The 25,752-nt window shown below is 30.0% G+C and overlaps 4 protein-coding genes across 7 annotated transcripts; 1 reads left to right on the top strand and 3 right to left on the bottom strand.

Annotated features, from left to right (window-relative positions):
• Positions 1–2,944: 2,944 nt before the first annotated feature.
• LOC101515587 (uncharacterized) lies at positions 2,945–5,521 on the bottom strand. Of its 2 annotated transcripts, none has more exons than XM_004485879.4 (3): positions 5,361–5,521; positions 4,579–4,899; positions 2,945–3,319 (listed from the first exon to the last, which is right to left on the bottom strand). In XM_004485879.4, the coding sequence occupies exons 2-3, from the start codon at positions 4,847–4,849 to the stop codon at positions 3,240–3,242; spliced, it is 351 nt and encodes a 116-aa protein (XP_004485936.1). In that variant the 5' UTR covers positions 4,850–4,899; positions 5,361–5,521; the 3' UTR covers positions 2,945–3,239. The 2 variants fall into 2 exon arrangements, with proteins under 2 accessions (XP_004485936.1, XP_004485937.1); XM_004485880.4 differs by having other exon boundaries at positions 4,579–4,875; positions 5,361–5,518.
• Positions 5,522–8,090: 2,569 nt separating this feature from the next.
• Positions 8,091–11,981, top strand: LOC101488457 (uncharacterized). Of its 2 annotated transcripts, XM_004486222.4 has the most exons (6): positions 8,091–8,637; positions 9,543–9,692; positions 9,804–9,956; positions 10,087–10,131; positions 10,238–10,761; positions 11,186–11,981. In XM_004486222.4, the coding sequence occupies exons 1-6, from the start codon at positions 8,109–8,111 to the stop codon at positions 11,843–11,845; spliced, it is 2,061 nt and encodes a 686-aa protein (XP_004486279.4). In that variant the 5' UTR covers positions 8,091–8,108; the 3' UTR covers positions 11,846–11,981. The 2 variants fall into 2 exon arrangements, with proteins under 2 accessions (XP_004486279.4, XP_073225487.1); XM_073369386.1 differs by lacking the exon at positions 10,087–10,131.
• A 170-nt stretch (positions 11,982–12,151) lies between these two features.
• On the bottom strand, positions 12,152–15,640 carry LOC101488791 (uncharacterized). Its single transcript, XM_004485881.4, has 5 exons — positions 15,314–15,640; positions 14,060–14,986; positions 13,280–13,480; positions 12,748–12,943; positions 12,152–12,557 (listed from the first exon to the last, which is right to left on the bottom strand). Exons 1-5 carry the CDS (start codon positions 15,425–15,427, stop codon positions 12,373–12,375), a joined length of 1,623 nt encoding a protein of 540 aa, XP_004485938.1. The 5' UTR covers positions 15,428–15,640; the 3' UTR covers positions 12,152–12,372.
• Positions 15,641–18,336: 2,696 nt separating this feature from the next.
• LOC101489120 (uncharacterized) lies at positions 18,337–19,653 on the bottom strand. 2 transcript variants are annotated; one of them, XM_027334936.2, is made up of 2 exons: positions 18,816–19,653; positions 18,337–18,706 (listed from the first exon to the last, which is right to left on the bottom strand). In XM_027334936.2, exons 1-2 carry the CDS (start codon positions 19,603–19,605, stop codon positions 18,690–18,692), a joined length of 807 nt encoding a protein of 268 aa, XP_027190737.1. In that variant the 5' UTR covers positions 19,606–19,653; the 3' UTR covers positions 18,337–18,689. The 2 variants fall into 2 exon arrangements, with proteins under 2 accessions (XP_027190737.1, XP_004485939.2); XM_004485882.4 differs by having other exon boundaries at positions 18,337–19,650.
• Positions 19,654–25,752: the final 6,099 nt, after the last annotated feature.

A 25,752-nucleotide genomic window follows, 5' to 3' on the forward strand; every position in this document is an offset into this window, starting at 1 on the left:
AATAATTTTTTGTGTCAAATAATAGATATTTTTTTTTTTCTGAAACAAACACACTAATTATTACCTTTTAAACAAATATGGAAGACTACTGAGTGATTGACTAATTGAACAGCTATCAAATATGAAATGACTACCAAATATGGAATGCTACTGAATATAGAGCAACTACTGAATATGGAATGCTTATTGAGTAATTGCTTAATTGATAGAATTTAAAATAGGAAATAATATTATTAATACAATAATAATAAATAATATTAATAAATAATATTAATAAATAATAAAATATATATAGGTCGGTCTGTCAGGCCTAATAGGCTTTTTTATAAGCCTGAGTCTGACTTATTTATATAAATAGGCTTTAAAAATGGCCTAAGTCTATCATTTTTATTAAATAGGTCAGACCATAAGTAGGTCAGGCCATAGGCCCCTGACGGACGGCCTAGCCTATTCCCATCCCTACCCATATCCCAAAAATACTATTTAAGATTTTATGAATAATTAATATTTAATAAAAATATTGTTTTTTTATTATTTTTTTTTATTTGTAAGATGAATTAAATTGAAAAATGTCAAAAAATTTAAATTAAATATTATGTTTCGAATTCAAATATAAGATCTTTTAGTTGTGTGTAAATTTATTTATCATTTCATTTATGTATAAAAATTAATAATAAAAGGTTTTTTTGCTATTGATTTATTTAGCATTGTGTTTTTCACTTTTGCTGCAAATAATATTTCTTTTCCTTTTTCTTGAAAGTTTGAACAATATTTTGAGGACGAGGTTTTGTTATCAAAATATATTAAGGACGATAGTTTCTAAAGGGAAAAAAAATGAGGTTTCCCATTCGTGAACATGTGGCTTGCACAGATTGCACAGAAAAAAAATGAGGTTTGGTAAAATGAATGACTGAGAAGAATCTATTATTTCAGTTTTGTCATTAGCATGTTTGGAACACAGATTTATCATAGCCTTGCAAATATGAGTTTGGATAGGATAATTTGAAGCCGGCCACAATTTTGTGCTTTATGTTGTGTAATAATAAGTTATATTAACCAATATATTTTTGACGGAATTATATTAATTTAGTTACACAAAAGAGAACATTTTTTGCAAAACGAATTAATAGGTAAGGGTCTTACCAACTAAAAATATTTCAAGAAAAATGAGTTACACTTCTCTCTTTTTCTTCCTTTGTTTTACTTTCATTTTCACATAAATGTACTAAATAACTTAGAAGAAAATGATATTTACTAATAAATTCTATTGATAGTTGATGATGGCAATTATTCATATCTCAATCATGTAGTAGTTAGAGAAAAATAGACAACTCGGAATTCAATAAATTTAAAAATCATAAAAATTAAACTATCTAGTCTATCTTATCTCAAAAGGTTGAGGGTGAAATCCAATTTTTTTTCTCTAGTGCTGATGAAGTCCTAATAATAATTATGTTTCAAGGCTATCTTATCATCTGCTTAGCTAAGGACAAAAACGTAAATAAATTTGACCTTTTATTCTAAGAGAAGATAAGTTCAATTGCTCCTATTGGGTTGGTTGTAATCAGGGGTCTAAGTCATGCTTGTTGATAGGTATATGGCCTAATATAAGATAGGACTATGTCAGGACCGATTTATTTTAAATTAACGAGGCTTAAATTTTTTTAAGAATTTATTTAGAATAAAAAATTAGGTTTCATGCAATTGAAAAAGTATTTAAAGGTTTATTTAATCAAACATAATATAAATTTTTTATTATTATCATATTAAATTTTATATTTTGTATTAATTCATAAAATTTATAACATTTTTTTTAATATTTTTAAAATAAGTTAGAGTCATACTTATAGAATCTAATCAGATTTAACTTATTTTCACCTCAAGCTGTAATTTGGATGAGTCCCCATATAGAGACTCAATTTGCATGTAGATATGTCATACTATAAATAAATTATTAAATACATTTTAATTTTTACTTATATATTTAAGTCTATAAAAGAATATTATGTGGCTGTTCTCTATTCTTGTGTAGCACTCGTTGTGTCTTGAAGAATCATGCTATTCAAATAAAATACTTATTTTTCCATTGTATAAAAAACAAATTAAAAAGCAATAAGTTGACTTTTTATTCTGATCCTCTTACTCTTGTGTAGCTTTTTTGCAACAAAAATAATAATAACTTGGATTGCTTCCTCTTGTAGAATGAAGAGCAATATTATTGTGCAGCCCACTACAAAAATTTACATCAGAATAATCCCATAACAAACTATTATTTTAGTGGTGGTTGATCCAACCGATGTTTGTTCAATATGTAAAAAATACTACTGAATTAAATTTCTGGCAAACTTATTAAATTCATTGTTATTACTAATTCGAAGTATTTTACTATGATCTGGTAGAAAACTTATTAAACTATGGACTACCTTATCCCGCCCTACCAAAATGGGCTAGTTACATATCTTGATATTTCTGAGCTAAGACCTGGATAATTTAATGGAATGTTACATGAATGAAAGCGATTGTGGAAACTGCAAATGGAATTTAAAAAAAGTTTATGTGGCTTTCAAAAAGTCGACCTTTTTATTTGTTTTAATAAAGAAAATTAGATGACTTGAACGGTTCAATGGGCTGCGCTTATCTTTTATTCCATGAGATTGTAATTCAACTAAGCATGATTAGGAATTTCTTCACTTTCATCATATACTACAGAAAAATGCAGTTTTTAAACTATGTCAGTATTTCTTTAGCCAAAACAAAGATAACCAAAATAAACATTTATCTTCAAGCAAAAGCCACAGAGTATACATCCTTTATCTGTAAGGCTACCTTTCATTATACAGAAAGAAATTTAATTTGGTGGAGGGAAGAATGACTGGCCTGAGAACATTACTCCCTAATACAGTGGAAATTTTAGAAAGAGAGGAAACCTCAATGACTACTATCCTTGACAAAACTTGTAACAAGCAAACTTCAGTATGATGTTGATTCCACATAATTAAAATAAGCTCATTTTAAGGGAACAAAACAGGCAATGATGCTTAATACAACAATTTCACACTAAACTTTTAAGTTATTTTCTAATCTTACAAAACTCTAATGCATATCCTTTCTAAATCTTTTTACCTCATTTTCTAACCCCCATTGTACAATTTTATTTAATCTATACGAACCATACAAATAAGTTGCACCCAAATCTGATCATCATGACTGAGAGTTTTGGAAGGTATAACTCAAATCCTCTAGTAATCAGGGATGGCAGAGAAGCGATATCCTTTGGCGCCCCTCCATGCATAATACGCAAGTCGTGTCTCATAAAAGCCTGTAACAAGAAAATAATACAAGGTATATAAGCCAACAAAAAGTCCTCATGACAGATAAGTTAAGCAGAGCAGAGTTAAATGGCTGATAATCAGAGAAAGGATGCATGGTAGATACAAATTAAAATGTATTCTCTATCAATGAGGTGCATCCAGTAACAAAAAGTAGCAACACATTTAAAACTAATGAACAAATAAAACAGGTGAAAAATCATGTCAAGCAACATCATTTCACAAATAAATATGATTGAAAGAAATAATTTATTTGTAATGGTGGTGACCATAATTATAGGGATGGAGATCACCTGCCCCCATTCCATGCCCATTTGCTCCTGACCCACTTCAACAATAATTATGACACCAAAAAATTAGTGTTATTTAACAAAGTTTAGTGGGGATATAAAGTCGTTTTGGTAGCTGGGGTGAGACAGTTATGGAGTGGAGTAATAAGGAGATCACGGGTTTTATCTCCACCCTCAACATAACACTAACAATTATTAACAATACTAACATAACTACAATTGGCTATTCCAAAAAAAAAATAACAAAGTTGTGTTGCTACATGTCCCAAGAACACAACATACTGGTAAAACGTATGTAAGTGTTGTGTGGACATCGGGAACATGGTTTTGAACCCAAGTACACTCCATTTCCTCACTCCGTCAAGAGTTGGGTTGTTATAAATGACACTTTAATCCTAGGTGGTATATTTAAAGTGGTGGGACATGTGATCTGGGATCTATAATTGTATGCCTATCATCTGCAATTCTACTTCAGAAACAGTATGCAATTTATTTCTACATAATAAAGCAGAAACATTTCCATGTAACAATCTATGTACAGATCTAGGTAAGGATCTTGTGTATCATCCCATTACCTTGGAACAGTTCTTAATGATTCATTGAAAAGATGATGGTGCATACAAGGAGGCTGTGTAATTATGTAATTTATGATTTACAATTATTTCTCTGCTAGTCATTAACTGAATCTACTATCATCAATTTCACCAAATTGTTCGAACATTTAGAAAGTTGGAGTGCAGTATACTGGTTAGTTTTTCTGATTGTAAATCTATAAGCCCTTCAGCAAAATTATCTTTATGGATCTGAATGTATAGCAGTCAACAAACATGACTTATCCAACAGCATATTTGCAGTCTCAAAGAACTGTCAAAATTAATTTCCTTGTTGTTTATATTAATTAAATCAGAGTACCTAGCACACATAAACAATGCATACAACATTCTGGGACTTCAACGTACCTGGGAGAAAGCTCAAAACTCCTAATGCTAAAAGTCCATAAGCTTGAGACCGTTCTCCACCCATATGACCAGTGAAAATAAAGTATGATAGAAACAGAAGTCCTGTACCAAGAAATAACAGGAAGATTGCAAGGGCAATAGATTTCCAGGGAACTCTTTCCAAGGCTTTCGGCATGTAATCAAATCGAGGGTCAAATGGCCTACTTTGATCACCAATATAATCATCCTCATCTGTGGGAAGAGAGCTGTAACGAACACGTCTAGTTGCCATATCCAATCTTTCTTAGTTCTATGTTCCTAAGATTGTCAATCCAAAATGATCTGAGATCCTCAACCCAAATAAAAAAAACTCATGTTAGATTTAGAGCCTGAGACACAGACTAACAGATACAGGGCCGGTCCTACGATATTTGGTGCCCTAAGCTAACTATAAAAATGAAACTTCGTGATCATTATATTTTTTCTTGCAAAAACAGTAATAATTTATTCATTATAATCAAAATTCTTCAAAAAATCATTTGCAAGTCATGATTTCAAGGCTACAGTTAAAAAACCACATGAAAATCAATCTCAAATCAGAGAAAAAAATCAAGTCACAATTTTTGAAAAAAATCCCTTCTCCTCCTCCACAAAGTAGGCGATGTTTCAAAAACATAACATAATAGAAGAACAATAATTCAATGAAACAAAACACCAAAAAAAACAATCAAAACAACCATTGAAACAGCATAAAAGAAGAATAAATAAGAGAAAAAACTTGGTAAGGATGAATAGAAATGAACCAAAACTAATCGATTGAGAATGAATGAAGCACGGTGCCGTGTTGCCGGAAAACGGTGCCGGAAGGTGGGTGATGGCAAAGTGAGGATGGTTTTGGAGTTTTGGGTGAAAGGGTAGATGGAATAGTAAGTAACGAGAGTAAAAAGAGAAAACAAAACTATTTATATGGTTTTTAGTTTTAATAGAAAACCATCTCAAGTTAAGGTAGAAAAATAACACTCAACATTTTAATAATTTTAATTTAGTGTAACGCGTTTTAATAGATATTATTATGTAAATTATATCAATATTATGAAAATAATTAAATGTTATCAATAACTTACTATTATAATTTTTAATTTTGATTGAGTTGTTAAAATATCTATATTGATTTTTAATTTATTTTAAAATAATTTTGTTATCAAGATTATAATAATTATTTTATTTTACATAAATTTTAAGATGTGTGAAACGTAGTTTTTATTCATTATCATATAATGGTTTAATTATTATATTTATTTGTACTTTATTCTGGATAAAGTATTATTTTAACAAACTCATAATTTATTATAATATTTACATTTGATTTAATAATCAAAATTAAAATTATATACTAAAGTGAATAGTTGACATTAAAATAGCTAAAAGATCAAATAATAATGTTTTCATTGGCCTTTAGTTTTAGTTTTATTTAATCATGATTATAAAGAAATCCAATGAGGTGTTTTAGACATTCATTTATGTTATATATTGTGATTTATTCACTTTTACTAAAATTCATCTCTCTTATTAATACTATGTATTTTTTTCACCGTTGAAAATCAACATTTATGTGACAATTAAATTGACGTTTAAAGGGGTTATAATGTTACAAGCACCTCAATTAGTAGTAGGTCCAAATGTATGTAAACTTAACTCTTAAGTCATAGTTTCGATTTTCACGTAAGACAAAAATTAGTTAATTTTCAAGAAATAGAGGACGGGAAGACCATAAATAAGAGTGTCGAGATCGAGTGTTTACAAAAAAGGTGAACTCCTAGGGGTTAAGTCAACGGTTAATTCACTCTCATTATCAATTGAACTAGACAAACTCGCTAATTTTCAATGATGGAAAATGGGGACAAGAAGATCGTGAATAATAATATCGATAAGAGGGATTAGATTGTTACACCTTGTGGTCCTTGTCTGACTCAAAGTATTGAAATATGTAGTTGCAAGTAGAAAATACTTAATTTAAGCACACAAAAACCATACACTAATACTTGCTTTGTTGTTCTCTTTGAAGATTAACATGTTAAAGAAAGATAATTATATCCACTCTCAAAATACAAGTCTTTGTTATATGCATGGTCTTTGAAAACCAAGTGACTTCTTTAACAGAAAAAACAATGAGTACAATTCAATTAGTGCACTTGCTCCACAAAATAAAGTGACTTCTTTAAAAGAAAACTTCTGCAATGAACTTTTTAGATTTGTTGGAACACAAAGTTTGATTGAAAGAGAGTAACCAATCGATTGATAAGAAAAATAATGTGTTTGGTCCTATTAATAGTTCAATAAGTAGATATTTAGACTTCCGAATGCATGAAACATATCAAAATGAAGAACAAGCATTACTTTTGTTGGTTTCACTACTCAAATCTTATAAACTACTAGTGCAGACAATGTTAATAAACTAGAGTAGGTAATGTGTGTCGCGATAATTTTTATGAAGACAATCAAATATTAGTAACTAAAGGTGGGTAAGAAAAAAGTATGAGTATTGTCAAATGTCAAGTGTCATTTTTTAATCACATACAGATTATAATTGTTCAAAATTTTAAATATTTAAAAAAGTTGAAGAGTGCATCTTTTGCAAATGTGATAGACAAGTCATGAGAATGGTCTTTTACTCTCTTAGGAGGAATTGATGACAAATTTAAGAAATGTAACAACTTAGGATCAACTTAGGATATAGTGAGATTGTAGATTAAGTATGAAGAATGGATCTGCATGTAAATTTATAAATTGTCTTTTGCTATTTTTTTTAGTAACCATTAAAATTTTAAAATTGCAACGGGTTGAAATCGCATCCTGTTAAACAATAGGAGAACTAGTACTAAAGTATTTGCAACAGGTTGAAATACCTATTGTGCACTAAAATTCCACCCAATAGGGATTAATATAGATATAGTTAGTTAATAGTTGGTAATTAGTTTGTTAGCCTTATATAAAGACTTCACATGATGGAACATTTTGTATCACTTGTACTCATTTCAATATAATTTATTTTCAATTAAGGACACTTATTTAGGAATAAAAAAAAGTTTTGTATAGAAAAGAATATTGTTTAGATTTTTAAATAATTGACTGTAAAACTTCAAGACATTATTACTATATTTGAATATGACATTTTGTTAGCATATTATTTTCATGATAACTTTATTAAGTTCCTTAATAGGGAACACTTAAAATGGGGTCCAACATAAATCTTAGAGGCTATACGGTATTCGTATATTGACAAGGTCGATCCAACAATTACAAGCACTATAGAGTAACAAATATAATGTTCCAAAGTAAAAGAAAACCTTTAACTTTAATGATTCTAGTGATCTGGCTAGCTTATGCACTTTATAGATTAATTAAGCAAGGCATATGCTTAATTAAAAAACATATATTATTTTTTATCTTGTGTTACATGTGATTCCTTTCCAAGCATGATACATATATTTAGATATATAAGATACATATTAATTTCAACCATGAATTCCATCACTAGAGAGACAGAGACGATGAGGCACATAGGTTCAATTGAAAAAATGAAAGAGCCATATATGTTGGCAAAAAGATATGATTGGAAAGGGTTTTTTGAGTTTTTCCAAAACCACAAAGATCTGTTAAACAAACAAATTGATTTACACCATAACACTCCTTTTCATTATGCAGCACATTGTGGGAGTAAAGAAATTTACAACAAAATGCTATCATTGGTTGATCCATTGGAAATACAAAAAGTGTTGAGGATGAGAGATGACATGGATAACACACCACTTCATGAAGTGGCATTCTCAGGAGAAGTGGAAATGGCTAAGAGTATATTGCAGAAAGAGGAGGAAGAAGAGTCAGAACAGTTTCCTCAGCCATTGTTAGAAATGAGAAATAAACTTGGAGAAACTCCTGTTTATAGAGCAGCTGCACTTGGGAAGACAAATTTGCTAAAGTTCTTCGTTGATGAATTGATGGTGGATTTAAGGGATCACTTTCATAGAAATGGAGATAAGATGTCCATTCTTCACACTGCTGTTATTGACCAATTCTTTGGTTTCTCTCTCACTCTCTTTTTCAAATCAATAGCAACTTATCAGCATGCAATGATATAATATAACACTGGTCTCAACCCACATAGATATATGCTAACCATATACATTCAAATATTCTAGTAACTTTTATTAAAGCATTTAATGTGGATCACTTTAATGGTTGGTTGACGGTGGATTAATGTAACTTTTATAAATTAACATCTTTCTATATCTTTACAATCAAAACAATAATCTAACTGATAGTAGTTCAACGTGTTGAGTTTAGAGAAACACTTTTTTTAAATTAATATCGATTGAGTTATTGTGTCAGTTGTAAACAATAGAAGGATTGCTCACTTATATGAGTATCGTCAATATTTGTTAGAATTTTATATAACTTTTTAAAACATTGGTTATTGGTGGACCATCTATGAAAATAGTCTCCGGTACATCCGCCACTTTTTGATAGACATTTTCTATAAACTTTAATGATTAGTGAAACTCAATTGGGTTTGTTGGGTCATGAAGAGTTGGGAAGATCATTACATAAAGTTAAGAACAAACATATAAGTAGGTTGAACACCATATCTTCGTTCAAAAACTTAAGAGTTTGTTTTGGAGAGTTTCAAATAACTATATCTATATTTTAATATATATATATATATATATATTTGAGATTTTAAACAAAAATAACATTTCAATAACCCTTCACTCATTAAATATATGTTTGAGCGAGAGAAAAAATTAAAAGGTTTTAAAAGACCGAATTTATATTTTTATATACATTTAAAATATAACAAAAATAGAAGAATAACGTAAAATACAATTATATAATATTTTAATTACACTTGGTTACAAGAATATTTTGAATATTTTGTTTAATTTAAAAAAGAAAAATAAGTCTCCCTGTCTTGAATTTGAATGCAGGCACAGCTTTATGGTTACTGAAACGGTACGAAGAACTGGCTTATCATAAGGAAGATAATCAGTTGACAACTCTACAATTGCTAGCAAAAATGCCATCTGCATTCAAGAGTCAATCCCAAATGGGAGCCTTCAAAAATTTCATATATCCTAGTAAATCTCTCCTAACTTTATCTCTAAGTAACAAATAAACATGCATGCATGTAAGTATATGAAGAATGTGAATATAACAACTTTAGCTAATTATTGGAATACTGTGTTCAGTGCTTCCTGATTATAAAGATTATGAATATTACCTTCATGATAAGGATGATACAAGAAAAGGAGAAGATGTGGAAAAAGGCCAAAACGAAATAAATACACCATATCAAACTCATTGGAAGCAACCACCCCAAATTGATCAAACAAAACTCTCAGGTATCTCTGTTTAATCATAGCGAATAATATAAATTAAACACACATTTTATGTATTCATTTTTGTAGCTTCTAAATGTAAGATTCACATACTCAATACTCAACCATGAGAAATTATCAACCAAAATTGCAGCTTTTTCATGGATGTGGTATACTATGTGGAAAGCTCTAGCCAAAGGTGCAAGCTGCGATTATTTCTCATGATACATTCTTTAAAACAAAATATTTCTTGCTGAAATGTTTTGATATTTTATTTTATTCTTGTACATTATGTTCATGTTCAGAATGGAAAGGTATTGAAAAACTTTGGAGGAAAAAAGAAATGCATAACTTGGCACATGAACTTGTATACTTGTTAGCAAAGAATGACAATTCATGGCAACGTAGTTCTATAGCAAGAGACAGAACAGTATCTATGGGGAGATCAAATTATACAGAAGGAAAACAGAAAAAAGGGAAACAAGAAATACAAAAGGAACAAGATGTTACAAGCTGCAAATCTATTATTTATACACCTTTGCTTATGGCAGCTTGTAATGGAATTATAGAGATTGTAGAATTGATAATTCATTTTCATCCTCAGTCAATTGAGCATGTGAGTGAAGATGAGCAGAACATATTGTACATGGCTGTCGAACACCGGCAGTTAGAAATTTTTCGAATGTTGAAGAAACTGAAAATGGTTAGACATCTTGCTGGGAAAATAGATAAACAAAGTAATACTGTCCTTCACCATACTGCAGATTTTAAAGGAGGATCTCAACCTGGTTATGCCCTGCAATTGCAAGAGGAGTTGCATTGGTTTGAAGTAAGTATTGTTATGATTATTTCAAAATGACAAATTACATTTGCACCTAATTTTCTCTTACTTCCCAATTCAAACCATGCATTAAAATTCTAAACATATAAATGTGTGCAATTGACATCACCATTTTTCCTTTCCGAGATGCTTCTGTGTCCCTAAAATGAAAATGAATTTGGATTCTTTACAGTTAGATATTCTATACATTCACAGCTCGAAGTTGTTGGATCAAGATTTTAAGCTTAGCAAATCAGCTTTAAAAGCAAACTCAAAATCAGAGTGGTTCGGTCTTGATCCAACATATATGAGTTACTAACAACGCGAATGTGTGGAATGTCTTAGTGCAAAAAAATTGAGTTCTAATCAATGCCTAGTAAGATTGATCTTAATTCTCATTACTATCTGTCTATACATGTGAACACATAAATAGCGGATAGAGAGGCGACTTCCTTATCATTACATCATTCACAAGAACAACAACAACCAAACTGCAAAGGAAGTCTTTGAGGAAAAACATGAACAACTGCTGAAGGATGCTCGCAAATGGATAAAAGAGACAGCTCAGTCATGTTCTGCAGTAGCTGTCCTTGTCGCAACGGTTGTGTTTGCAGCTGCTTACACTGTCCCGGGAGGCACAGACGATCGTGGCTTCCCAAGATTACTTCATCATCCTATATTTGTAGTGTTCACAATCATGGATGTTGTGGCCCTTGCAAGTTCATTGGCTTCAGTGGTTATGTTCCTCTCAATCCTCACTTCACCTTGTGAGTTGTGGGATTTTAGGAGGTCTCTACCTAGGAAACTAATGGCAGGTTTTGCATTCTTGTTCTTTTCCATGGCCACAACAATGTTGGTGTTTAGTGCAACAATTTTGGTGAACATCAAGTTAGATAAGAACAAATGGACTACAAGCTTGACGTATACTGCAGCATTCTTTCCTGTCAGCATATTTGCAATGATGCAGTTTCCTTTGTATGTTGCCGGGAAAGAATGTGTAGTGACAATTCTTAGGAGACTTAAGAAGATTGTTCCTCGTTTCTTCCTCAATCTGATCAAAAGGAGGAAGAGGAATAGACTATGGGATATTTGATGTTTAGTTAAACTAATTGTTTAACCCTTTTTCTTCTGCCATAATTTCTTTTTGTTGTATGCATTTGGCTTATAACATTTTACTTTTTCTACCACTACACGTGGGTATTAATAAATAAGATCATAACTTTTACTTATATGGTTATGCATTTCTTGTGATTTATGGTAAAAAAAAGCGGCACACCTCTTACGCATTAGTTTGGTGTTGCTTGTGTTCCTTTGAAAGTCGTTTTAAAAATATTATTATTGAAAAGATGGAGGTGTGCATCAGACAAAATAACAAAACTGAGTTAATAGATAGTAAACAGAAAGGAATATGATATCTACATTTTCATGGTCAAAATGGAGTATTTGATATATCTACATTTTCATGTACTTATTTACATGACAAATAATGATACGAGGAAACTTTACAATCTGAATGTAACTTAGAAGCTGTACAAATTATTCATGATCCAATGGTTCTTTTCCTTTATACTGATTTCCAAAATGTGAAAGGAATATGAAAATGTGATACAATTAATTCAATTAACCATCAATCTTCAAATACAAATCTGCAAGAGCGCGGTAAAGAATGGCGGCAGCAGGTGGCCTAGGCAAGGAGCCAAGAAGTATATCTGTTGCAGTTAAAGACTGGCTGCCATAAAAACGACAATTTTCTTGTGTACGAGTGGTGACAAAACTTCCTTCAAGTGAACAACCAACAAATGCACCTGCAAGTAATATAGAACAGGTCAAACACAGAGGAGTTATTCTAATTCCAAACTTCATAAAGAAAAGTCTCAGACTCTAAGATTCATTATTCCACCCTCAAGAAAAAGTCTTCTACTAACCTATGCAAACTAAAAGTGGGCGAAAAATAAGGATTTCAGTACGCAAGATGATCACAAATAACAAACATACCTTTACTGCAGCTGTATGTATAACAAGCAGCATAGCCACCATCACCAGCTCGAACATCAGCTTCAACTGCCCTTCCAACAACACCAACTGCAGCACTCAAACCAGCTCCAAGTGAAAGATGTGCATTACCGCTAAATGTCTTGACAGCGTTATTTGTTCTCAGAACAATAATGAAGTCCGTTAACTCCCCTCCAGCCTATGGTGGAAAAATAAGTTAACAATTACAAATCTTAAAAACAGAGAATGAACACAAAGTACTTATTATAAGCAAACAAACACAATGCAGCACTTCTGTAATTTATAGTTGACCAAGGAACAAAAACACAGAATGCATTCTATAACCAAACAGACCAACAGCTATTATGCCATCTGTCAAAATGTTTCCGCAAGCCTTGTCATAATTTACTATAAAATTTACTACATGAAATCTCCTGATATTTAGAATTGACTGGAAACAATCTGTGTGGGCATATAGTCATTGTTAATTAGACTGTTTGGTCAAATAATATTTGTTACAGATTAGTTGCTTCACCTGAGCCCCCCACCCCACACCGAACGTCGACACAGCAGATGGTGGAGACCACGAACCATCTTCCCTGCGCGCAATCACAATTCCTGTTCCAATATTATAAGTAACCACCACTCCTACTTTGACCACAGTGATAATTGCAAGGCCTTTTGCTTGCCTAAGAATGAAATCTGGAATTGTCTTCTCGGGCTTTAATAAACCAATCTGCATAAAATGAAATTCTTAATGAAGTAAATCACATTTTTGCAAATAAAATATGGTGTAGACTTCCACAACCGTGACATGTTGCATAAGTAATACCAACGATAACTTAAACTTTTAACAACAACAGTTACAATCAAGGAATTGAATCTATAAAATATGTTGTAGACTTCCCAACCATGACATGTTAGCAAAAGTAATGCCATCAATAACTTACCCTTTTGACATAAACAATTACAAAATGATGACAACATCAAGGAATCTATATAGTTACCCAGGCTAACATCTGTGAAAATATAAAATCATGTCACGACGCAATTTACAATTTCTTTTTCGGTTTGGGGAGGGTCATAAAGCTAATGGAAGTTGAAAGGTCGGAAAGAAAGGTGATCAACATAACTGCTAACTGTGACAATAATATACAGTGACTCTGGCCCATGTTATACTAGATGAACCATTCAGCATTAACAAAATCATAATGAAAAATGCACTTGCCCTGTGTGATTTTTAGAGCACCAAGCTTCCCAGAAAACATAATCCTCAATGAAGTAACAGCAATTTTTAACGTAATTAAACACATACCTGATTATAAGACTTGATAGTATTAGTCGCCTTGTAAATTTCATATTCCATGGTCTGCCCCCAAGGAAAATTAACCCATGATCTCAAAGTACTGAGATCTGTCAGGTCATGGGTTGGTAACTGAGCAGCATTACTTACATGATCCATCAAATAAGGCTGTACAGACTCAAGTCGGACACAGCATACATCGCAGACTCTTTGGGGATCTGAAACTCGGAATTTTGATGGCATCAAGCTCCGTCCTTTGGAACATTCACCACAAAATATCCCTCCACAAAACCGGCAGTGATGCCTGGAGCACATGATGGGATGAAACCTCACACCACAAAGCATACAAGAAGCAGCAGCACTATCTGCCAACCACTTTGGAGGTTCTGCTTCTATTAATTCCTTCACATTACCAAAGTTAGCCTCTGTAAGAGTTTGTGCCATCTCTCTCCAAGCTTGTTCAAGTACATGACTGGATATCCATGAAAAGCTATATGTATGAATATCTCCCGAAGCCAAAGAAGACACTTTTCCCCTAGCTACAAGTAACATTTCTACTAACACTTCCCACATAGTCAAATCCTTTTCTCCTCCAACATATTGATTCCATCCCATGTCATCGTCAGGAAAAAAGCCTCCATTCGATTGAAAACCTTTGGCCCACTCTTTATGATCATCTTCCGACATAGGTGGAACTGAAACCGGTATCCAAACTCCAGTATCTTCATACAGTGGAGCATCATAGTAGAAGTACTGTCTCTGATTCTGAAGATCAGCTAAAGACTCCATGTCCTCTTTATTCCTATCCAATGATTCTTCAGGTAATTCAGGATACAAGCTAGGTAAATTCATACTAGGTTCTTCAGCGCTAACATTAGACAAAGAATCACAATTCTCTTCGGTAACATGATTCCTTAGACTACCATCCACTGCATCATCCTGTCAATTATATGATATCAAATCAACTAAATAAGCCAAAAAGCACCAAACAACAAACGCCAATCTTAAAAAGGAAAAATCAATATTATCAATAAATATTATGATCAAATATTCCTCTTTCTCTTTCTGCTTCCGTTTTAAATGCAACATAACAAACCAAATAATCAAAAAAGAATAAAAAGAAAAACAGCAACATAAGAAGATAATAATAAAAAGAAAAACAGCAACATAAGAAGATAATCAAGGTCAACATCCACACCAAAAAAGTGCAGAAATTCAAAACAGATACACGTGAATATTTGGTGAGGGAAAAAGGAGAAAATTTACCGGAGGAGAATAGGAATTGGAAACATGATTATCAAGGGAGAAGCGAGAAACCCTAGCAGATAAATCTTCTACAACTTGCACTTGATTCTTAGAATCAAAATTTCTGCCCTCCATTTGTAAACCTAAAACACCAAATTAGGGCATATACATGCATATATTAGTAGGAAACAATAAAATTTAACTCTGAAAAATTCAATTTGGGGCTAAAAGAACGAAAAATAGGGAATAGAGATGAAAAGGGTTTGGGGATAGAAACTCTAATTAGAGCTTCAATGGCGTGTTGTTGTTAATGAATTTATCAGTACGTCTGTCTTTGCGTGCACACCCTGGACTTTATCGATAATTAATAGATTAAATATAACGAAAATAATTTATTAATCATTTACTTTTATTTTATAACAAGATTTTTTTTTCTTTAGTATCAAGTTTGTAAATATTTACATTACTAATTTTAATTTTAAATTATTAAAATCTTAAATTATTAAAATTTTAAATTATTAAAATTTTAAATTTTCTTTTTTTTTAATAAACTCATAATTATTAAAATTTTGATCAATAATAAAAATAAATCTTCAGTTAAATTTTAGAAAAATGTTTAGACAAAAATTATTCGAGTAAGATAGATTTTAAGGTTTCTAAAATAAAATGTAAATTTTTTTCAATCTATATCACGAAATGACATGAAAATTTATTATATTATTTTTTATATGATTGATAATAAAACTCATAGTGTTATTTTAAAAATCTCTCACTAAAAATAATTAAAATACATTTTAAAAATATCTGACTAAATAATTAAAATACAGTTCTAACTAAAAACAGTTTAACATTGTACTTTTTAAAAAATAAAGAATTAACTTGATACAAAAAGAAATCAAATGATCAATTAAATATTTTTGTGTAAATTAAAAAACTACACGATATATTTTGCTCAATCAATTATTTCAGATATTCAATTTCTCTCTCCTCATTATTATATGTTAGGCTTAATTATCGGTCTCCTATTTTTATTATTTCATGAAATTTATTTATGTGTAGTAAAATTTGACTATTTTGATCCCTCATTTTTTATTTTTTTAATTCAAAAATAGATATATTTCGAATAACGAAATATATGATATGATTATGTAGAATTATTAACACTTATGAAATCATAATAAACTACTCTAAAAATTTAACTTTCAATTTCATAAAATTTTCATTTTTATAATTTAATTAATTATATGTGAGAAATTAATGCATTTACATATTATATATCATTAATTTGTATGTCACATAATTTAAAATATGTCAAATTGTTATTTTTTAATTCAAAAATACGAATCATATTTCATGAATTGATAAAAATAGATAAAACCAAAATTGAAATTAAACATATATTTAAAATAAAATAAAAAATCATACTTCAACCCTAAATATATGACCAAATTTATGAAATGAACTAAGAAAGTGGATAGTAGTATTAAATTTATTAAGAGTTGATATTGTTTTTATATGGTTGCCTTAAAGAGAGAGAGAGAGATAGCTAGTTAATATTTTTAAGATTGAGTTTCTCTAAACTGGGTAATATCAACCGTTGATAAATAAATTAGTGATTGATATTATACGCACATGTATAACCAATCATAAATAATTACAACATTAACTCTTAATTTATTCACTTTATTAACTTTTCAATTTAAATGAGCCAAATTCATGTTTCTATTATTGTATTTATCGTTGATTGTAGAAAAAGATACAAATTAATTAGAGGTATGTTAGTAAAAAAAAATTAAGTAGTTGAAAATTTAAAGAGTGTCTTATAAAATAGGGCAAATAAAATTATCAAGAGAATCTTATATTTATGGACGAAGGTAATACATTTTAAGGGTAAGTTTAGTTCATCCAATGAGGGAAATATTTTAATAGGAGAATTGTTATTTGTTACCAGGGTTGAGCAACAATCAAGTATGGGGGTAAGTTTGGGACCAATTTTATAATCATTCGAAACTGAATGTGTAATTTAAAACTCAATTTTGATTTACTTTTGCATTAATTTATGTTGGTTTCGGTCAGTGCGAATTATGTGGGTAGGTTAATTCGGGTGATGAGTTGTTTATTTCTTATTTTGATTTTTTTAAAATTTATTTTTTTAATAAAAGTATATTGAGCTTTCAGTATTTTTCTCAATGTTTGAATAACTTTTATCAGACAACTCATTTAATATCTAGTGGTGTGATGACTACGTGAGATTGAGAGACTCACCTTAAAAAATTAGGGTTTTTGTGCCTAGAGTTTTAAGTAAAGTGATCAAATTCGGATAATTGTAAGTCAATTTTTTTCACCCACATCGATCACTCAAACATGTATAAATCCATTTGGGAACTCGCGTGACCCGCGACCCGCTATAACTGCTTGCATATCAAATTAGCTCATTCGAGTATTTTGGATTGGATCGAATCAACTAATTTTGCTCAGCCATATTTCTTACGAAGAGTTGTTACAAAAAATAGAATAATTACATCCAAACAATTATTAAAAATTATGCAAAATTATTTCTAATTATTCTGGGATGAGACAGGCACAAGATGAGCCCGAAACAACCAAATGACAATTCAATACATAGCTAACATAACATCTCAAACTCCAAACTCTCGTGAGGTATCATTACATCCAAAAATAAATTACCACAAAATATACTTATACATAATCCAAAGTTACAGCAATAATATAATATAATATAATATAATATAATATAATATAATATAATATAATATAATATAATATAATATAATATTTGCAGTATTAATATACTAAAACTGTATACTCCTCCTTCCCTTCCCCCCAATAGCCTCATGCTCCTGTCATTAAAATTATCCTCACTGTCAAAAGCATTTCTTTCCATCCTAAGTATTGACATGATGATGGCAAAAACAGTTGGAGGAGCCAATTCACTTGTTAGGCATATCCAAATTTGGTGAACTTCTAAACATTTTCTGCTCCAATAAAGTATATATGCAAATTCTGATCAGAGTCACTTTAACTGGTAAACAATACTTTAGTTTTCGATTTCTTTCTGATTTAAAAATAAAATAAAACCATAATACACCCAATTAAGAGAACAATTGAAGTTCAACAAAAATAATGAGTACCAATACAGTAATGCAGAACATTACATTACCCCTGTTTTCAGTTTTCTTTCTATCTTATCATCACTAAACAATTGAACAATTCATTGTTCAACAAACTTCATTCTTTCACCAATACAGACATCATATAAGAAATTTAAAAAATAAACCAAACAAATAATATTGTTAACGTCGTTCTTTCTCAGCGATGTAATGTTTCACAGCATCTCTCATATCATCAAATGAATCGGACCCATCAAAAAAGCTTCTCAATTTCCAAAGCTCCCTGTCACAAATATCATCAACAAAAGGTCGAATTAGAATAGCGTTTTCGGGTTGATGGGAAAACGAGTTCGGGTTATCATCCACAATAACAACCCGTTTCAGATCCCTACCCACAAGTGACAAATCCTTCACGAGCTTCCCATCAACATTCCGACACGAGTCTCGGTAAAGCCGGTGCGAGATGAACCGGTTCCGGTCGAGCCGGTCTAAAACCAAAGAAGCGTACTCCTTAAGCGCAGCGGTGAAAACTACCACCTCGAATTTCGAAGCCAGAGATTCCAACAATTCGTCTACTCCAGGACGCTTCGCGACGTAGAAATCCATCGGTTCGCCGTCGATGATCGGCTTGACGACGAAATCGAAACTTTCCGGTGGGGGAAATGTTTGGGAGTGAACTAGGGTTTCGTCTAGGTCAAGGAAAACGGTTTTGCGATTTAAAAGAGAAGGTGGAAGAAGCGAAGCTTCGTTATCTTCGAAGAAGAGGGTTTTGCAAACGGTGTCTAATGAAGTTTGTTGTTGGAAATTGAAATGTGTGGTTGTTGTTTTCTTGAGGATTTTGTAGCTGTTTCTTTTGCGAGATGAACTGATTCGTGTGATTCCCAATTTAGAGAGGAGTTTGGTGATGCGGCGGTGGATGGAGGAAATAACGGCGGAGGAAGCCGCTACGACATTTTTAATGGGAGTTTTCCGGCGCCAGCGACGCTTGTTAATGTCTTTGATTGATTTGGTTGGTGTTTTCTTCTTTGTTTTTGATACCATTTCTTGATTTGATTCAAATCTTTGAAAACAAAAGGAGAGGTTGTGTTTTGGGTTTAGGTTTGGGATTTGTGTTGAGGTGAGGCGAAATTTAAATCTAGGTTTGGTGCAACGGTCACATGGACAGGCTCGGAACCGAAGCATATTCTTGTGTAGCTTTTGTTTGGATTTTATCCTTTTGGTTCGGTAATTTGCAATTTTGCTGTTAGTTTGTTTGTGGCACTTATATTCAGTTTTCATCAGTTCACGCAACTCTTTACCTCTTTTTCGGTATTTTCAGCAACTTTTTTAGTTTTCAGTTTTTAGTTTTTACCTTTGATCTTTTTTAAAATGCGAAGAAAATCTTCCATTATTCTAGAAGTATTTTGTTTTAAAAAATGATAGCTATTTATTTTATATATATTATATATTTTTACAATATTAGTTTATATTCATAGTTATTGTATTATATAATTATTTGTTTATTTATATTATTAATATAACTGTTAGATCATTAAAATTATTTAATTTTAGTTATAATTTAATTTAATTTAATTTAAAATTGTACACATAAATAATTATAATTTTCTAATTTTGTAAATTTTAGAGTTTTTTCTGCAAGTGTTTCACGATGGTGACCAATTGGGTACTACCTCCAACTTTTTTGTTTTATTTGTTTATTTATTAAAAAAACAAAATAAAATTTAGTAAATAATAATAAAAAGGTTAATTGTTTTTCATTATACTACTTAAATAATTATTAGTAGAAACAAGAAATACATAAAAATTATAAATATTAGACGACTGGATAAAAATAGACATTAAAAATAAAGTATCTAAAAAGTAGAGTTAGTATGTGTACCTCATCGTAATAAAAAAATATTGCATAAGGCAAATTGGTGATTGATGGGAGGAACTTAAGAAGTACAATAGTACAAAAATCATGAATTCAACTCATCATCAAATAAAATTAATAATTAATTATTGATATTTATAATCTTAAAAAATAAAAAATAAAAATATTATTGGCACTCACAAACAATCAGGGATTTTTTTCCAACATATCATTTTTATTTTTAAAAATAAAAAAATTTCACTTTAAAAAAAATACAAATATGTCTTACTTTTGAATTTTCATTATGCTGCATCTTACTTTATTTTTTGTATTAATTGATAAAATAAACAAAAAATAATAAATAATTAGACATTATAATTATTAAAAATTAGATATAATTAATTAAAACTATTAAAAAATACAAAAAATAATGTAGAAATTTAAAAGAGTTGAGAGTACCAATATTTTAACAACTCCCTCCTATTTTGTAGGCTATTCACTTGTTAACCATTTATTATTCTATGTGATATTGCAAATAAATTAATAACTCCTTTATGTTTTGTAGGCAATTTTATTTTATTGAAATGTAAATTAACATATATATAGACTTGTTTAAACATTGTAGCACGTCCAATGTTTTGGGCATGTTCTTTTCTTTGGTTCATGATACATTCAAATTTTGTTTTTGTAGAGAAGAAGAAGAAATATACATTTACTTACATTAGAAATACAATAGACGTTATAAATAAATTGTACAACATAAATGGACTATATTGATTACTCGATCATAATTTAAAATATTATCTATATATAACCGACAATTGTAACTTAGTTTCTATAATTTTTCATATTTTTTACTAATTATATATAATTAATTTTATAATATTATTAATTATTATTATTTTTAATGAATTTATTTCTGTTTTTATCTTATGTTAATATAAATAAATGAAGAAAAAATATGAGTATAATTTCGTTAGAATTGCTACAACTAAAAAGAACTTTGCAAGATAATTTTTTTCATACTTTTTATGCAATTTCTCTATTATTTTTAAAAAATGTTATATACAACTACAACTTCTTTATATGGATTAAAGAGGCTATGGAACTAGATATGCTTAATGTGAAACATACCAAAATGTGTGTAAAGCAAAATTGTTAGGCAATGATGACAATTTGGTATAAAAAAATCCTTAATTAAAGACAAAAGAGCCGACGATGTGTGGAAAACAAGAATGATGGACAAACTAGTCTCATTAGCTAAGGACTATATAAGTGAAAAGGTGTGGAAGGTAAGATTGGTGGACAAAGTTAGGTCATTAGAGAATGGAGTTAAAATATTAAAGTATATTTTTGCAATCATGTTTATATTTTGAATCATTGTTACGGGAGACATTACTTTAAGTGTACGAATGTAACATTGTTGTTGGAAAAATATAAAGTATTCAATTTGGTATATGAAATTTATAACCTATAAGCAAATAGATCCTCAAATGATTACAATTACAAACAAATTAACTCATCATATATTCTTTTTCAAAATAAACTAAATGTCAAAAATTCATTAACGAATTTCGTTTAACTTTAAATAAGTTTCAATTAATAAGTCATCAGTGTCAATAACTTCATCCAAAATATATCATAACATCATCCAGATAATGGTCAAATACATCATCTAAATTATTCCAAAATAAAGATTATATAAGTAACGAGTGATTTAAAATATTTTATTTTTCAACTTTTTCATTTTTTAAATGTTCACTCATATGTTCACTACCCTGGGTTTGGAGGTCATATATTTGGATTCATAATGAAATACATTAAATTTGATTCATTTGTACTTGAGCTAGACTTAAGAAATGACACTATGTTGGTTGGTGGTCTAGAAGCTAGTACTATGATGGGAGGCGGTGTTCTAATGAGTGGAGATGGTGGTGCATTCATGAGTGGTGGTGTAGGTCTCCTGATGGGTGGTGGTGCATTATTGAATGGTGGTATAGGTCCCCTGATGGGTGGTGACCTTATACCAAACTCGTTAGAGTATATAACTAGTCCTCTAAGTTTATATGTTTTAACTTGTAAAAATCGGAATCAATATACACAATCAGATCCTGAAATTGTTCACTTTCTAGCAATTTGATCCATACATTCATATATTACATTTTTTTTTGTATAGATGAGATGATAAATAAATTCCTGCGACGTCTTGAGTTTGAACCCGAAACAATATATTCAACCTTACAATATCGACATTTGTCAATTGAGTAATGACTTAATAAGAGATATCTTACCTCTTTATTAACGAATAAAATTAATACACATTTTAAAAATAAAAATAATAAATGTTTTTACAAAGTTAATGGACCTTTAATGTCCTTTTTACCAGGATTTCAAAATTTATATTTACTAAATGAAAATTAATTTTTTAAGCATAAAATTATGCATTTAATTTTTTTGATTTATGGTGTTTTGAAAGTTAAATTTTGTAATACATAATTTATTTTTGAAATGTCTAATATGGTATTTTGTCTTTGAGTCTCTTATCTCAAAAGCTCCATCTCCATATCCACCCATCAACTATCAACAAACCCATTGGCTCTCCACTATCCCATCCAACCAAAATACATCTCCTTGTGTATGTCTATAGGTCTTTAAGAAAACATAGAATCTGATACGAGGTGCATCTCGTGTAGAAGTCAGAGTGTCTTTGATGCGACATAAAATGACAGTGAGAGCTCCTCGATAGGAGCAGTATCTACAAGCATTCAGATACTCAAATTAATGTAAGATAGAGCTGTGTGATTTGAATGAACATTGTGTTTTTCTTTTCTCCTGAGGGTCGACAACCCTTTTTATGGTAAACTGATTTAGGATATTGTGTGTCAATTATGTTAGGCAACTGTGTATTTCTATCGTGATCAACAAATTATCGTATGATCTTAATCATAAGGTTATGGCTAGCCAAACATGAAAGACATGTGCTCTTAGTGGATTTCCATGCATTGGTGAACTTATGGGTGAAGTCCATAATGGATAGATCTTGATCCAATCCATAATAGAATCTATTAATGTCGATTTTAAGGTTACTCTAGATCTTCAGAACCCACCAATGACTTTTTTAATCTCAAACATTGAAAAAATATTAAAGTGTTAAAGTAACTCATTCGAGTTAAATGTAATAGAATCCAAACAAGTGACAAGTCTAAATCCTTCAATGATTCAAAGATAACATAATAAAAAACTCTATGTATAAGTTTGAAATATTTTATGTCTTAACTTTAATGATAAAGACAAATATACATGCTCAAAAAAAAAAACTCTTCTTATGTATGTTTGTAAAGATACACAATTCAACCTCTTTCCTATATTATAATGTTTCATATTTAAAATGTTGTAACAGGACAATAAAATCAATAATAAATGGATATCGATAGAAAAATTGTTTTGGTAAAGATTCAACCCTAACTCACAAGTTGCATACTAAAAATCAGATAATTTATATGAGAAAGGTACTTAATCTCCAATCTCCTTCAAATGAAAGTGATCATTGAGTAACATTATTTGATACCCTCGTTGCAAATTGTAAAAAACACCCATACTCATAAAACATATAAAAAATCTTAGATCCACATGAAAGCCACGTTGCATACACCTAAACCCAAAGCAAATATAGAAAGCACGAAAAATAAAAAAGAGAAAATAAGGCAACAAAACAATGTCTACATATCTCTCTTGTTGATTAAGGAGCATAAGGTGAAATTGCATGTGATTTGAAAATGAGAGAGACTAATGCAGGTGCAATGTAGGCATGACAATGAAGCTTGACCTCATGGATACCCACACCAATTTTTTGTAAGAAACGCTGATTTGACTAAGTGCATTGTGGTTTCGATTTATCACCTATATTTCGGTTTATATATATACATATATATATTCATTTTTAAAAATAAAAATAAAACTAACAAATATATCATACATTAAAATTCTATATTTTTTGAACTTCAAAAGGTCGCATTCCTATCCTACTACTATTTTTTTCTGCAGTAAGAGATTACATTTATGATATGCGACCATCTATTTTTATTTTTATTTTAATTATTATGTTGTAGAAGATTATAGATGGTCGCATCCTGATGATGCGGCCTACTGCAGAAAAAAAAAAAACGGTGGTCGCAGGATGAAGATGCGACCTTCTAAAGATTAAAAAAAAAATGTCATTTTGATATATAAATTTCAACGTAAAATATATTGAGTAGTTAAAAAAATATATATAATTTCCCATTTTTCAAGTTGTGGCAAATATGATAATATTGATACCTACAAAATATTTATTTATTTTTTGTATTATATGGTTATTCATTTTATTTTTATATTTTAATTTTAATCTCCCTCTCAACATAAAAACATATTTTTGATAATATTTTATTCTATTATTATGCAATTAGTATTTTATTATACTTTTAAGTGGTTTTATACGAAGTTTGTAAATATCAACAGAACTATGTGCAAATTAATTGGGGGAAAGATTAAATTATCACTTATTGTTATTTTGTTAGTGACTTATATTGTTAAATTAGATGTTGATGTTTTGGTATTGATTTAGTATTTTTCAACTAATTTTTAAATTATCTATGTCAAAAAAGTATTTTGATATTGAGAATATAATATTCTAAAATTAATAATAAATTCGGTCCGATTCCCCACTAACAAAGTTTAACAACTTGTGAGAAAACAGTTGCAAGTTCAATATAAAATTTGGTATAGCTTAATATAGAGAAACGTTCTATCGTCATAATATTTGACATTAACGTTATATATTTATTTAAATTATGTTTCTTAGATAACTGTTTTCTCTCTCACTCTCTTCGAATTCCACAACAACACTTATTCATATTATATTTTATTTTATACGATATTAAATATCATATCATATTATTTTTGATTGAAAAAGTGTCATACTTTTATGTGTTAAAATAATACACCTCAAATGCTCCGTGATATAATATGAGTATTGAGTAAGATGACTCATTGATTTCAGGATTTTTAAATACTCTACAAGTGAATGGAAAGGGAGAGTTGGTACAAATGGAGTCAAAGAAAACAAGCATAGATTTGGCGAAAGAGACTCGAGAATCTAATAAGTTGATTTTGTCATCATGCGGCCAAACCACATGCGCAAGAAAATAAAATTGATTAATGATTCTTACTATTTTTTTTTTATATAAAAAAATGATTATTATGGTTTCATCATGACGCAAAGTAATTAGCAAGTTGAGAGGCTGAGGAGTGGACATGTTGAATACGAATTCTCCTCGAAAATATTTTAATTAATTTTAATATATTCCTGTGGGGAAGGAAACCAATTAAATGAGATTGGAAATGAGAGGCCCCTTTTATTTCTTTTATCACATCCTCTCAGGCTATACTCAAAGCCTCTTGAAAATTGCTACCTCTCCCATTTCATTTTTGTGATTTTT

Source organism: Cicer arietinum, chromosome 1 (assembly GCF_000331145.2).
Source record: "Cicer arietinum cultivar CDC Frontier isolate Library 1 chromosome 1, Cicar.CDCFrontier_v2.0, whole genome shotgun sequence".
Lineage (NCBI taxonomy): Eukaryota > Viridiplantae > Streptophyta > Magnoliopsida > Fabales > Fabaceae > Cicer > Cicer arietinum.

Bases quoted from the DNA above. Each gene is read 5' to 3' on its own strand.
- LOC101488791 (XM_004485881.4), bottom strand. From the start codon at position 15,427: ATGGAGGGCAGAAATTTTGATTCTAAGAATCAAGTGCAAGTTGTAGAA. The intron at 14,987-15,313 runs GTAAATTTTCTC...TATAATTGACAG, and splicing joins CCAATTCCTATTCTCCTCCG to GATGATGCAGTGGATGGTAG. The intron at 12,558-12,747 runs GTATGTTTGTTA...TATTACTTGCAG, and splicing joins TACATACAGCTGCAGTAAAG to GTGCATTTGTTGGTTGTTCA.
- LOC101489120 (XM_004485882.4), bottom strand. From the start codon at position 19,605: ATGCTTCGGTTCCGAGCCTGTCCATGTGACCGTTGCACCAAACCTAGA.
- LOC101515587 (XM_004485879.4), bottom strand. From the start codon at position 4,849: ATGGCAACTAGACGTGTTCGTTACAGCTCTCTTCCCACAGATGAGGAT. The intron at 3,320-4,578 runs GTACGTTGAAGT...TTCTTGTTACAG, and splicing joins AGTTTTGAGCTTTCTCCCAG to GCTTTTATGAGACACGACTT.
- LOC101488457 (XM_004486222.4), top strand. From the start codon at position 8,109: ATGAGGCACATAGGTTCAATTGAAAAAATGAAAGAGCCATATATGTTG. The intron at 8,638-9,542 runs GTTTCTCTCTCA...ATTTGAATGCAG, and splicing joins TGTTATTGACCAATTCTTTG to GCACAGCTTTATGGTTACTG. The intron at 10,762-11,185 runs GTAAGTATTGTT...ACACATAAATAG, and splicing joins AGGAGTTGCATTGGTTTGAA to CGGATAGAGAGGCGACTTCC.